We start from the raw sequence: 12,679 nt of genomic DNA on the forward strand, positions 1-12,679 counted from the left end.
GCCCAGTGCAGTCCCAGGGGTCCTCCGAAGTGGAAGATGAGGAAGAAGCCAAGCCAGAGACCGGCAGCAGCCAAGGAAGGTGGACAGCCTGGGAGGGAGGGTCTCCCCCTGGAGCCGCGAGAAGGAACACAGGCTGCGAGGTGCACCCCGTTAAACCCTTCTCAGGGCCATATCAGAATGACTTGAGGTCGCTTTCAGCCACCACGTTGGTGACAACACAGATACAACAGAGAGAAAAATCTGACGAAAGCGTTCCGGTGCGGTAGACCAGCGCGGGCTTCGTGTACTCACAGACTCACTCAACAAACCCGGAGGACTTCCCGGGGCCGAGCGCGGCGCTGGGTGCGCCCTGGGGACCAGGACGCAGCGACCCAGCGCTGCTGTGCGCCCGAGGTTCAGGAAGCGCGCCAACAGCCAGACCCGGGAGGGAGGGGACATGGACGAGCCTAACGCGGCAGGTGCTGCCTCCCACCGCCTCGCTGGCTGCGGGGCCGGGACCCTGGGGACCGTTGGCCGCCTCCCTCCGCTCCCACCCGCCCCGCGTCTTGTCCTCCGCAGAGCCGGGCCGAAGCGACACGCTGCAACCGGCCACCAGAGTGTGCCTGGGAGGGGACTGAAGGGCTTTTTTCCTGCCAAACCAGAATTAGCCGGTATCGGAATGAAAGAGCGAGGAGCTGTAAGACTGCAGCCATTGGGCCGAGGCTCGGGCTAGGTGTGGGCGCCTCCAGACGCACCCTCCGTGGAGCCACGCGGACGGAGGCGTCGAGCCCCTGGGCTCCCCCGAGGCGCGCACCTGTACCCGCAGCCAGCGGCCGGGCAGCCCCGGAGCCGCGCCCCGAGCGCACGGAGCCCGCCGAGGGCCGCGCCGCAGCCGCCGCGTCTCCAGGATGCGGGGAGACCCTGCAGCCCGCCTCTGCGCCCGGCCGCTCTGGGGGCTTGGGGCCCGGCAGCCGGCGCGGGGCTCGGGGCGCGGAGCCGAGTGAGGCCGCGGCCTGGCGCGCTGCGGGCGGTGAGTATCCCGAGGCCGCGCGGGGCCGGAGCCGGGCTGGGGCGGCTCGGGATCGGGAAATACGGGCACCCCAGGAGCCCCGGGGTCGGGGGAGGCTGCTCGGGGTGAGTGGTGATCGCTCCCGCAGCTCCGGAGCTGCGAGCTGGCGGGCGGGACCAGCGGCGGACCGGGGCCCGCGCCTGGCGGAGCGTGGGGACGCGCGCCTCGCATCCCGCAGCGGCCGGGCCCGGAGCGCGACACCTGGGGCACCTGCGCCCAGCCTCGCTGCCCCGCTGCCGTCGCGGCCCCACCGTGGCGCCCGGACTGCACAAGGATGGGGCACAGATGGGCCGGGCGGAGGCACACTCGGGGGTGCGGTTGTCTGCGCGCAGGCTGCGGACGCTGTCAACGGCCGGGCTTTCCCGCGCGGGCCTAGGGTGGGGATGCCAGGGGCGGGTGCTCAGGGTGGGCGCTGAGGTCCGCTCCCCACGTGGCGGCTGTGGTCGCCGCTCCTGCGGGGCGCGAAGGGGAGGCTAACTGGGCTTGGGGGGGGGGCGGGGGCGGAGGACCGGGGACGGCCATCCCGGAGCTGGAGCTGCCGCGGCCGTGGTGACATTTTAGGAACTCAGTTCTGCTTCGCCGTGCAGAAAGTTGATCGAGGCCCCCTAGCCAGGATGACCGGGGTGGGGGGCGGGGGGAGGATGGTCATTACTGGGGATTGGAGAGATTCCCTTTCTGCCTGTCCGGCTTTGTGCGGTGCGCGCGTCAGAGACGGAGGAGGGAGCGTGCGTGCTGGGGGAGGGGCGTACGGCGCTGAGAACTCCCCCGCGCCCCGGGGTCAGCTCCCGGGCTCCGCCACCTGCTGCCTTGACCTCTCTGAACCCCGCTGCACTGTTCGACAGATAACTCAATGTGCACGCCTGCAGAATGGTGACATCAGGACCAGCTGCACAGGTGCATCCGGGAGACGCCACAGCAGGTGCTCCCCCCCCCCAATTCAGCGTGAACCCAGCTGGTTTCGTGGGGCCCTGGCTTTGGCTCCCCTCGGGCTCTGCCCGGCTCCCCAACCTGGGTCGGCGGCAGCCTCTCCAGCCTGTTGGCCTCGACTGCGCCCTCTGCAGGCCCCACATTTCCGGTGCACACCTTTGGAACCAGGCACCTGCATCTGATCCGGAGCCTGCTGTTCGCTGTGGGGCGACTGTAATTTTAATTTCAGCTTGGCGCTTCCCCCTGTTGTTTCCACATCTCATGAGCTCGCCGCGGGCGACATAAGGACAAAAGAAACGTGGGCGAGATTTATGAGTAGTCCTGAGTAGACCTTCCACAACACAACTGCAGGGAAATGGTATCTTAACCTCTGACCCACTGCAGAAAGGGCCTTCATTTGCATTTCTGCTCATTGACATAAATGTTCCTAGCCCTCCTGTATTTTTTTTCAAAAATTTCAATGTTTATTTACATATTGCATACCTTAAAAAGTTTGGGGAGAAAAAGATTCTACAGGAAGTCAGCAAATACTTATACTACCTAGGAAGAAGGAGTCTTGGAGCCCCCAGAGATGGAAATCTTGGTGGCAGAAGTTCAAAGGAATCAACCACTTTCCAAGGAAGAGCCATATTGGCTCTTCTTCGTTATTTTTGTTGTTCTGTGAAGACAGCAATTTTTTTTTTTTTTTTGACAGGCAGAGTGGACAGTGAGAGAGAGAGACAGAGAGAAAGGTCTTCTTTTTTGCTGTTGGTTCACCCTCCAATGGCCGCCGCGGCCGGTGCACTGCGCTGATGCGAAGCCAGGAGCCAGGTGCTTCTCCTGGTCTCCCATGGGGGGCAGGGCCCAAGCACTTGGGTCATCCTCCACTGCACTCCCTGGCCACAGCAGAGAGCTGGCCTGGAAGAGGGGCAACCGGGACAGAATCCGGCGCCCTGACCGGAACTAGAACCTGGTGTGCCGGCACCGCAAGGCAAAGGATTATAATGCCTAGTGAGCCGCGGCGGCGGCCAAAGACAACAATTTTGATTCAATGAATGATCTTGCTTCCTCTCCCTGCACGTTTGTGCAACTTATTGTCCCTCCACTGCTTCTCTTCATGAGCAATGCTGTCCGGTGATCATGAATAGATTTAATAACCGCAAGAGCAAAAGCCTTGTTTCTGAATTCTTTATTAAAAGCAAACTGGTTTTCTGGTTTTCCATCTGGTACTTTCTAAAACTTAAGCCAGGTAAGAGTAGCTTCCAGGTAACCAGGTTTGAACTTCTAACATCAGCAATGTCATCAACCTTTGAGGCTTCAGGATCATTAGCACTGGTAGCAGTTAATTTCCAATCCGTTTCCCCCTCATCAATCAGAGCCAAAATTCCAAGAATCTTCACATGAGCGACCTCTCCACCAGTCAGAACCTCAGGGCCGATTTCACAGACATCAAGAGGATCATTATCTGCACGGCAGTGTGTGCTCATCTGCGGGCGGGCGGGCACATAATCCACAGATAACCCTTGTGAGGGAAGAGAGTTGCCACAGAGTGCGGCTTGCTGTGCTGAACATCTCGCTTAATGGGATTCAAAGGCTCCTCGGTGGCAATCTCCATTTTAGCATTTGTCCACTGAGGTGCTTCTACAACCATGTTAAACAAACTCTCATATTAATCATCTCGTGCTTGCTTTGTAGGAATGCCATTTTCTTCCTTAGAGTCCACTGTCAGAGGAATACCACGAAAGGGGGAAATGTAGTGAGCAGATGCATTCTTGAAAAAGAGGTGGCAGTCCTCCGCGTGGGGCCGGTGCACTCTTCCGTGTGGTTCAGAGCCACAGTGCCCAGTGGCCCGCTCCTTGCCCTGGCTCCCGCAAGCAGGTGGGCGGCCCCACCTGTGTAGATTACTCTCCCTCCCCCACTTGTAAGGTCTTTGCGCTCGCCAGGGGGTTGGGGGAGAGATTGAGAACTCACATTTTGGGAGAGTGAAGACTGCCTCTTGGTGCCACCGTCTGCCTGTTTCCTGCCACCTGCTTCAGGGGGAGCCCTCGTGCTGGGTCTCAGCAGGTGTGCCAGGCACACTGACATTTCACACACTGGTCCTTAGAAGCTGCCCTACATCCGCGCCCCTAACCTCAGGGGGCCATGCACAGGCTCTCTTTTTATTGCATCAGGGCATGAGAAAGGTGGAGAACTTGAAGACCATCTAGGGGAGAAAGATGTGGGGCCTGGGGCTGGAGTGGTCTGGGTGCCCTCTCTCGGTTTCCCCTCCCCCACCAGGTGCAGGCTAGGACGATGCTTGTGTAGGGTGGGTTTGGTACCTGACACTTTCAGCAATGCTAAAAGCAAACTCAAGGGTGAGGGGGCGTCTTGGTCCTTCCCCCCCCCACCCCTGCTGTGAACGAGGCAGGTGCTTTACCAGCAAGAGAGGTTTCCCCGCTGACTGCTGGAGGAGCCACGGCTGGTGAGGGCCTTGTGCTGGGTATAATACGACAGAGGCCACAGAGCAGGTGCCCAGGCAGAGAAAGAACCCCGTCTCCGCCCACCCTTATTCTCAGGAGCTGCTGACTCCCTCCCTAAGGAACCCCCCCTCTCCGGGACTCACTTCTGCTGTAATGGCCCTAATCCGTCCAAAAGGTGGAAGCCCCCCAGGCCTAATTATCTCCTAAGGTCTCACCTCTTCGTGCAATTAGATTTCTTTCTGAGATGTGGAGGAGACTTCACTCATAGGAGGGAGTAAACACTGATTTTGCTGTTGTCTCTTTATGTGGTTTGGTTAACCTGGTTGGACAATAGACTAGCTGTGACGCCAAGAGTGTAACTGTGGGGCAGGCATTTGCCCTAACAGGTTAGGCACCAGTTAAGACGCCAGCGTCCCCTGTCGGAGTGCCCGTGTCCCATACCCGTCTCTGACTCCTGATGTCAGCCTCCTGCTTCTGCACGCCCTGAGGGGCAGCAGATGAAAGTTCAAATACTGAGTCCCTGCTGGTCACGTGCAACACGTGAACGGGGTGCCTGGCTCCCAGCTTCAGCCTAACTCAGCCCCAGCTGTTGTGGACATTTGGGGAATGAACCAGAGATTGGGAGCCCTCTCTGTCTCTGTCTCTTGGCCTCTCTGCCTCTCAAATTTAAAAAGAAATTTTTTTGAATGGTGGATGACTTTGAGAGAGGTGTTGAGTGTGAAACGCAAGTGCCTCTCCTGGCAGCAGCTCTGCAGGGACCTCCTGAGCATCCTGGGTAACTTCTTCCTCTCTCCCCACCAGCTCTCTGCACGTGACCCCAGATTCTACACACTGACAATTCTGACACACACTGGTCAATGCCACTTAAAACATCTATGAACAAATAAACTGCAAAGCCAAGGGCAGTTTGACGGCAATTGCATCTCTTAATTATTTATTTACAAATAAAATATAAATGTCTTACTGTCACTTTAGGAAAGTGCTTACTATTTCAACCCGTGGGTTGAGAAACAATAACATTTTATTCCTGTTATCTTAAAGCAGCTCTTTGTTGTATGCAGACTTGGGGAAAATGCCAAGGGCTGTTGTTTTGTCCTATTAAACACAGCTGAACATTGTTACATTGTTGCACAGGCCGCTGCTTCCCAGGGTCAAGTTCTTGGTGACAGTACCATACATGTGTTTTGGTTTTGCCCACAGCCCCCGCCGGATGCCCGACTCCCATATCCCTTGCTATTTCCTAAGGGACTAGAACAACGCACGTGCTCTGAGTTACCGTGGTGGGGTGCGTCACCCGGGAGAGCAAAGTCTCTCCCTGGCCTGCGCTGGCCCCCTCCTTTCTCTCCCCACGGCAGAGATAGGCAGCAGAAAGCCATTCGGTGACCCAGCTTGCCTGACGGTGGACAGCAGACCCTCCCCACCCCCACCATGCAGGAGGGCTCCCACCCCGTACCCAGGAGGAAGCAATGCTACAGAGAGAGGCCAGGAGGAATTTGAACACACAGGCCCTACTGGGCTGCCCCACTCCGCCCATCCTGCTCGGATTTACCCATCTTGGTCCGATCACGTTGCTTCACAGTTGTCTGTGCCCATGCAGCCAAGTCTGCAGAACAACCCACAGTGCCAGGGGTGGGGCAGAACTTGTGGAGGGGCCGGGACGTGCTGGAGAGGGCATGGCGGCTCCGTGCCCCTTGCCCCATGCTGTCGGTAGAGGTGGCTGGGACAGAGGTCCTTGTATTCCTGAAAGAAAAACAGCTTCAGACGTGAGACAGTGAGTGGGTGAGCAGTGAGCGGGGCAGCAAGGTCCCGTGGGCTCGTGCATCTGTTGGACCGATGGGCACTTCTGCAGAACAACCCAAGAGTGCCCAGTCTGTTTTCAGGGGCTTATAAGGAGGTGGGGTCTGCTGCTTCCTGCTTCCTCTCCCACCCCCCAACTCACCCTTCTTCTGGACAAAGGGCTACCTGGGTGTGACATTGCTGCCATTTCTCCCAAAGTTTTCTTGCCCGTGTTACCACACTGGGAAGCCGGCGTGGTGCCCGGCAGAGGATTCTCCTGGGAGGTTTTTCCGGAAGTTATCAGGAGTATGGACAGGGCTTGGTTGTGTAAGATGCTGGGCTGTTTCCAAGGCTGCGGCATTTCCTTTCCCCAGATGACCTTATTTCACACACACATACTAATTTCTGTCTTCCTACCTAACAGTACCCGGCCCCATGCGTCTCCTCCTCTGTAGCCTTTGTAAGGTCCAAGTGGTAAAGGCTGGGGTTTCCCTGTGTTCCGTGAGCTGCTCTAGCAAATTAGCCAAAGCTGCAAAGCGGGTTGCAGGAACCCCAATTCTCAGCCTGTCAGTGAGAAGCAGGCACAAAACCACCTGGGGCTTGCCGTGGGCATCTAAAGGAGGGGCAGAGACTGGGACTGAGCCCTGTGAGGACCGAATCGGATTGGAGGACGCCCAGCTGGTATCCGCTGCAGAGGCCCCTGCTTGCCGTGAGTGGGGAAGACCCCAGACTCCTGCTCCCAGGAGCGATCTGCGCTGGGAGCCTGCCTAGGAGTTCATCTCCCTTCCATTTCTACAGCTCTTCTTTCTGACACCCTGGGATTCTGCACACAGCCTCAGGGACACGGGAAGACCACAGCTGCCCCTTCTGAACCTTGCTGGGCTCACCCTCTGGGCCCTTCTAGGAGTGCAGTTAGGACAGCTGGGGCTGCCCCTGGCCTGTGTAGCTCCAGGCAGGCTCAGACACTGGGAGGAGGGAAAGAGAGTGACAGACACACACACACACACACACACACACACACGCACATGAATGTGCACACACACACGCACACAGCTTTCCCAAGAGAGAAGGCTCTTGAACCATCTGTTCCCTACCCCCTTCTTTCTCTCTCTCTCTCTCTTGCTCTTATAATTTAACCACTAAAATACTTGGAGGCAAGAGGCTGGACAGCATTGGAAATAGAAGGAGACGAGCATTGAGGCGCAGTGGGTTAAGCTGCCACCTGTGAAACTGACATCCCACATGGGTGCCAGTTCAAGTCCCAGCTGCTCCACTTCTGATTCAGCTTCCTGCTAATGCACCTGGGAAAGCAGCAGAAGATGGCCAAATGCTTGGGTCCCTACACCCACATGGGAGACTTGGAAGAAGCTCCTGGCACCTGGCGTTGACATGGCCCATTTCTGGCCATTGCAGCCATTTGAGGAGTGAGCCAGCAGAGGAAAGATGTCTCTCTCTGTCTCTCTTTCTCTCTCTGTAATGTTGCCATTCAGTTAAAAAAGAGAGGAGAAATTCCTTGATTGAGATTCCTTCTTCAACATTTTGCTTTTTAGCTCAGGGATCCGCATTGTGGACACCAACCACACAGGGGTTATCATCTATGTCCCATCAGGTTATGTATGTTCCATTGGGTAGCCCCTGGGTGTGGTTCACACTTGAACATGACCTTTTGAGTTTTGATGGCAGGCTTGTGTGATCCAGCTGCACCACGACTGTCTTATGGAACAACTCTACTGATGGGTACTAGAAATTTTCTCAAGATTTTTTGTCACCATATTAAGGTTCACTGTTAGGATGTCATTGGATCTCTTTTTTTTTAAAGATTTGTTTTATTTCTTTGTAAGTCAGAGTTACAGAGAGAGAGAGATATCTTACATCCACTCATTCACTCCCCAGATGGTCTCATCAGCCTGAGCCGGGCCAGGCCAAAGCCAACAGCCAGAGAGTGAGTAATGAGCAGAAGAGAGTGGGGGTTAGGAGTGGCATCCGGGGAGCTGCAGGTGCTTTGGGGGCAGGTGGGGGCAGCAGGTGTTTCGGGGGCAGGTGGGGGCAGCAGGTGCTTCAGGGGCAGGTGGGGGCAGCAGGTGCTTCGGGGGCAGGTGGGGGCAGCAGGTGCTGTGGGGGCGGGGACGGCAGGTGACTGGGAGGAGAGGCTCACCACAGCTGGAGCACAGACCAGTCAAGCCGGGAGCTTGGGCTGGATCCTGATGAGAATCAGAAGCGGTGGGGAAATATCAAAGTCACAGAGAGGCAGAGGGAGAGACCAGTGATGGTGAGGAGAGCAGCAGGCCCCTGGTCGTCTGTTACTGTTGGGCTCCATGGACCCTGATTCCAGGCTCTGGGCAGAGGGCTCCCTGCCTCTGTCCATGGTGCTGCACTGTGCATAGCGTTGCTGCTATGCTAGACTTGGAACTACCCAGCTGTCTCATGCCCACTCGTCGTAGCAGGAGTCTCCACTGTATCCTGAACTCTAGGGCCCCCATGTTGCCCCCACTCTCAGCCAGTGACCCCACTTTCTGCTTCGCCCAAGAGACTAAGCCATCAGGTGTCATTCCCAGCCCCTCTGCACTGCCTGAGCCCCACCCACTGCAGTCTCAGAGGACAGGTCCCCTCCAGGATGAAGTGTCACTTATTTCTCCCCTCCCCAGGTGTGTAGCATCCCTGTGTGAAGTAAGCCAATGGTGGTTTGTTACTTACAAGAGAAACCCCCAGCTCTTTATATGGCCTGCAAGGCCCTGTATGATTTAGCCCCTGCCTACCTGATTAACCTCACCTCCTTCAGCCTAATTTCCTATTTTCTGATTTTATTCTAACTCATATTTCCCAGGAAAATGCTGGGGATGGATGTGTGTGTGCTTTGTACCATCAGATGTATCACCAATATTAGAAGCTGTGTTTCCCATGGTAAAGTAAAAAAAAAAAAAATCACCTTATACTTTATCAATCTCTCCTGAGTTGGGTTAGTATGAGTCAGTCCCTCTGAGGTTAACCCATGCTGGCAGTTCTGAACAAATGGAACACTTGGACCCACAAAAACTAAGACCCAGATCCTCTGCCGAGGGCTCACCAAGTGGAAACTACCCTCAAAGGCTGCCTGGGGCCAGCTCTTCCTTCTCTGGCACGTTTCTTGTCACCCGTCTCTATCCGTCTTTCTGTAGGAGACAGAATAACTGGGTTCAAATCTTGCTTCCCATCCGGCCGCACTAAACGCTGGCCATGAAGTCTCGGAAAAGTCCCTTCACATCTCTGCTGTTTCCAATGTTCTAATCCTTCCCCTGGGATGGCTGTGCAGATGACGCAGGCTTCCTAAAACACTCTATCTTGTGAAAAAGTGAGCAGTGTCCCCACATCTGCGTGATGACAAAGATGAACAGAAAGTCTGCTATGGCTTCAGAGAGAGCCCCGGCCAGAGAAGACGAAGGCATTGTTGTAGCGATGGCCAGTGAAAGCATTTCTTATTTGTATTTCAGGAAATCTTGGAAAATGTATACAAGCCATGAAGATATTGGCTATGAGTTTGAAGATGACCCCAAGGACAAGAAGACGCTCAAGGCCCACCCGGATATCGATGGCGGGTGGGCCTGGATGATGGTCCTGTCGTCTTTCTTTGTGCACATCCTCGTCATGGGCTCGCAGATGGCCCTGGGAGTCCTCAACGTGGAGTGGCTGGAAGAGTTCGGCCAGAGCCGCGGCCTCACGGCCTGGGTCAGCTCGCTCAGCATGGGCATCACCTTGATCGTGGGTATGTGGTGCCCCTCCCGCAGCTGAGTCAGATACAATGACAATGTGAATGCGTGGCAGGTCACATGTTAGTGATGTGTCTTAGCGTGGTATAGCATGCCTAAGATAGAAGGTTCTGGCTTTAGCCCACCTGGGGTGAATGGACAGGAAGCCACTCAGCACGTTCATACAGGTGTGCAGTTGTCACCAGCGCCTGAACTCGTCATGTGTCCAACCTGCACCTCTGCACTCAGTAAACACTGATGGTGGGCCTGGCCACCACTGCTCCTTTGTCGTCTCTCTGAATCCGACTCTTCGGGTCCTTGGTGGAAGTGGAGTCACACAGGGTTTGTCCTTTTGTATAACTATTTGCAGTGTCTCCAACACTTGGAGAAGTTCAAAAACGTATCATTTAAAAAATCCTCTTTTGCTCCAAACTCTGTTTTCTTCTTTCAAAAAATTTATTTCCTGCACTTTAGAGTATTTCTTTTCCGTAACATTCCCGGACATGAATCACTTGTCATTTATAAAGATTTGTTTATTTAGGGCTGGGGCTGTGGCGTAGCGGGTAAAGCCACTGCCTGCAGTGCCGGCATCCCATATGGGTGCCAGTTCGAGTCCCAGCTGCTCCACTTCCTATCCAGCTCTCTGCTATGGCCTGGGAAAGCAGTAGAAGATGGCCCAAGTCCTTGGGCTCCTGCACCCACGTGGGAGACCTGGAGGAAGCTCCTGGCTCCTGACTTCAGATCAGCATAGCTGCAGCCGTTGCAGTCATCTGGGGAGTAAACCAGCGGATTCTCTCTCTCTCTCTCTCTCTCTCTCCCCCTCTCCTTCTCTCTCTGTGTAATTCTGACCTTCAAATAAATAAATAAATCTTTTAAAAAAAGATTTGTTTATTTGAAAAGCAGAGTGATGAGAGAGAGAGAGAGAAAGAGAGAGAGAGAGAGAGATATCTTCCATCCCCTGGTTCACACTCCAAATGCCTGCAACAGTGACAGCCAGCAGCCTGAGACTCCATCCAGATCTCCCGTGTGGGTGCTGGGGCCCAAGCACTTGGGCATCTTCCACTGCTTTCCCAAGCGCATTAGCAGGGAGCTGGATTAGAAGCAGAACAAGCCGACTCTATGGTGCAGTAGGTTAAAGCCCCAGCATCCCAAATGGGCAGGTCCTTGGGCCCCTGCACCCACGTGGGAGACCCAGAAGAAGCTCCTGGCTCCTGGCTTCAAATCAGCTCAGCTCTGGCCATTGTGACCATCTGGGGATGAACCAGTCGAGTGAAGATCACTCTCTCTGTCTCTACCTCTCTCTGTAACCCTACCTTTTAAATAAATAAAAAATAAATCTTAAAAAAAAAAAGTGGAACAACCAGAACTGGGCTCAGTGTCCATATGGGATGCCAGCATTGCAGGTGGCAACTTAACCCACTGAGCCACAATGCCAGTCCCTAAACTCTGTTTTCTCAACCATTATAATTCATTATCTATCATTACAAATCTCTGCTTTTTAACACGTATAAGCATTTTAAAGATAAAAAATGTAGAGAAAATAATTGAAAATCAAGTGGCCGGCGCCGCGGCTCACTAGGCTAATCCTCCGCCTTGCGGCTCCAGCACACTGGGTTCTAGTCCCAGTCGGGACGCCGGATTCTGTCCCAGTTGCCCCTCTTCCAGGCCAGCTCTCTGCTGTGGCCCGGGAGTGCAGTGGAGGATGGCCCAAGTACTTGGGCCCTGCACCCCATGGGAGACCAGGATGAGTACCCGGCTCCTGCCATCGGACGAGCGTGCCGGCCGCAGCGGCCATTGGAGAGTGAACCAACGGCAAAAGAAAGACCTTTCTCTCTGTCTCTCTCTCACTGTCCACTCTGCCTGTCAAAAAAAAAAATCAAGTAATAATCTTATTTCAGAGTTCTAATGTTTTAAATTTGAAATGCCATTTATCATCTGTTATTGAAAAATCTATTCAACTGTTTTTAGAAAGGTAACTGACAGAGCTTACAGAAAGGAATAATAATTTTTAATTTACTAGTTAAACATATAACACAGCAATCTATGAAACCAATTCTTAGATAGTTGGCAATATTAAGTCAGGAAGTAATAAATAGAATGTTATTATTGTAATGTGTTTCAGTTTGGGAACTAAACAACTTTAACTCTCTACTAATGTTTCATAAGTATCTCTTCTAGACCTGGTGCATGCCTCTACAACAGCTCATTTAATTTTGTTTTCGTTTTTGGTTTTGTTTTTTGTTTTGTTTTGTTTTGTTTTTTTGACAGGCAGAGTGGACAGTGAGAGAGAGATACAGAGAGAAAGGTCTTCCTTTGCCGTTGGTTCACCCTCCAATGGCTGCCGTGGCCAGCGCACTGCGGCCGGTGCACCACGCTGATCCGATGGCAGGAGCCAGGTGCTTCTCCTGGTCTCCCATGGGGTGCAGGGCCCAAGCACCTGGGCCATCCTCCACTGCACTCCCGGGCCACAGCAGAGAGCTGGCCTGGAAGAGGGGCAACCGGGACAGAATCCGGCGCCCCGACCGGGACTAGAACCTGGTGTGCCGGCACCGCAAGGCGGATGATTAGCTTATTGAGCCGCGGCGCCGGCCTAGCTCATTTAATTTTTTTAGAGATTGAATTATTTATTTGAAAGGCAGCATTACAGAGAGGCAGAGGGAAAGAGAGAGAGAGAGTTCTTTTATCCACTGGTCCATTCCCCAAATGGCCACAAAGGCCGGAGCTAAGCTGATCCGAAGCCAGGAACCAGGAGCTTCTCCCAGGTCTCC

General features: G+C 54.5%; 1 protein-coding gene across 1 annotated transcript in view; it reads left to right on the plus strand.

The window, feature by feature from the left end:
• The first annotated feature begins 871 nt into the window (after positions 1-871).
• The window catches only part of SLC16A14 (solute carrier family 16 member 14), a 35,938-nt gene continuing 24,130 nt past the window's right edge, over positions 872-12,679 (plus strand). Inside the window, exons 1-2 of the mRNA XM_002712442.6 lie at positions 872-1,009; positions 9,657-9,928. Coding sequence (XP_002712488.3) covers positions 9,670-9,928 — 259 coding nt within the window. The 5' untranslated portion in view covers positions 872-1,009; positions 9,657-9,669. The remainder of the gene's footprint in view (positions 1,010-9,656; positions 9,929-12,679) is intronic.

This window comes from Oryctolagus cuniculus, chromosome 3 (assembly GCF_051225735.1).
Source record: "Oryctolagus cuniculus isolate XC-2025 breed Fujian yellow rabbit chromosome 3, ASM5122573v1, whole genome shotgun sequence".
Classification (NCBI taxonomy): domain Eukaryota; kingdom Metazoa; phylum Chordata; class Mammalia; order Lagomorpha; family Leporidae; genus Oryctolagus; species Oryctolagus cuniculus.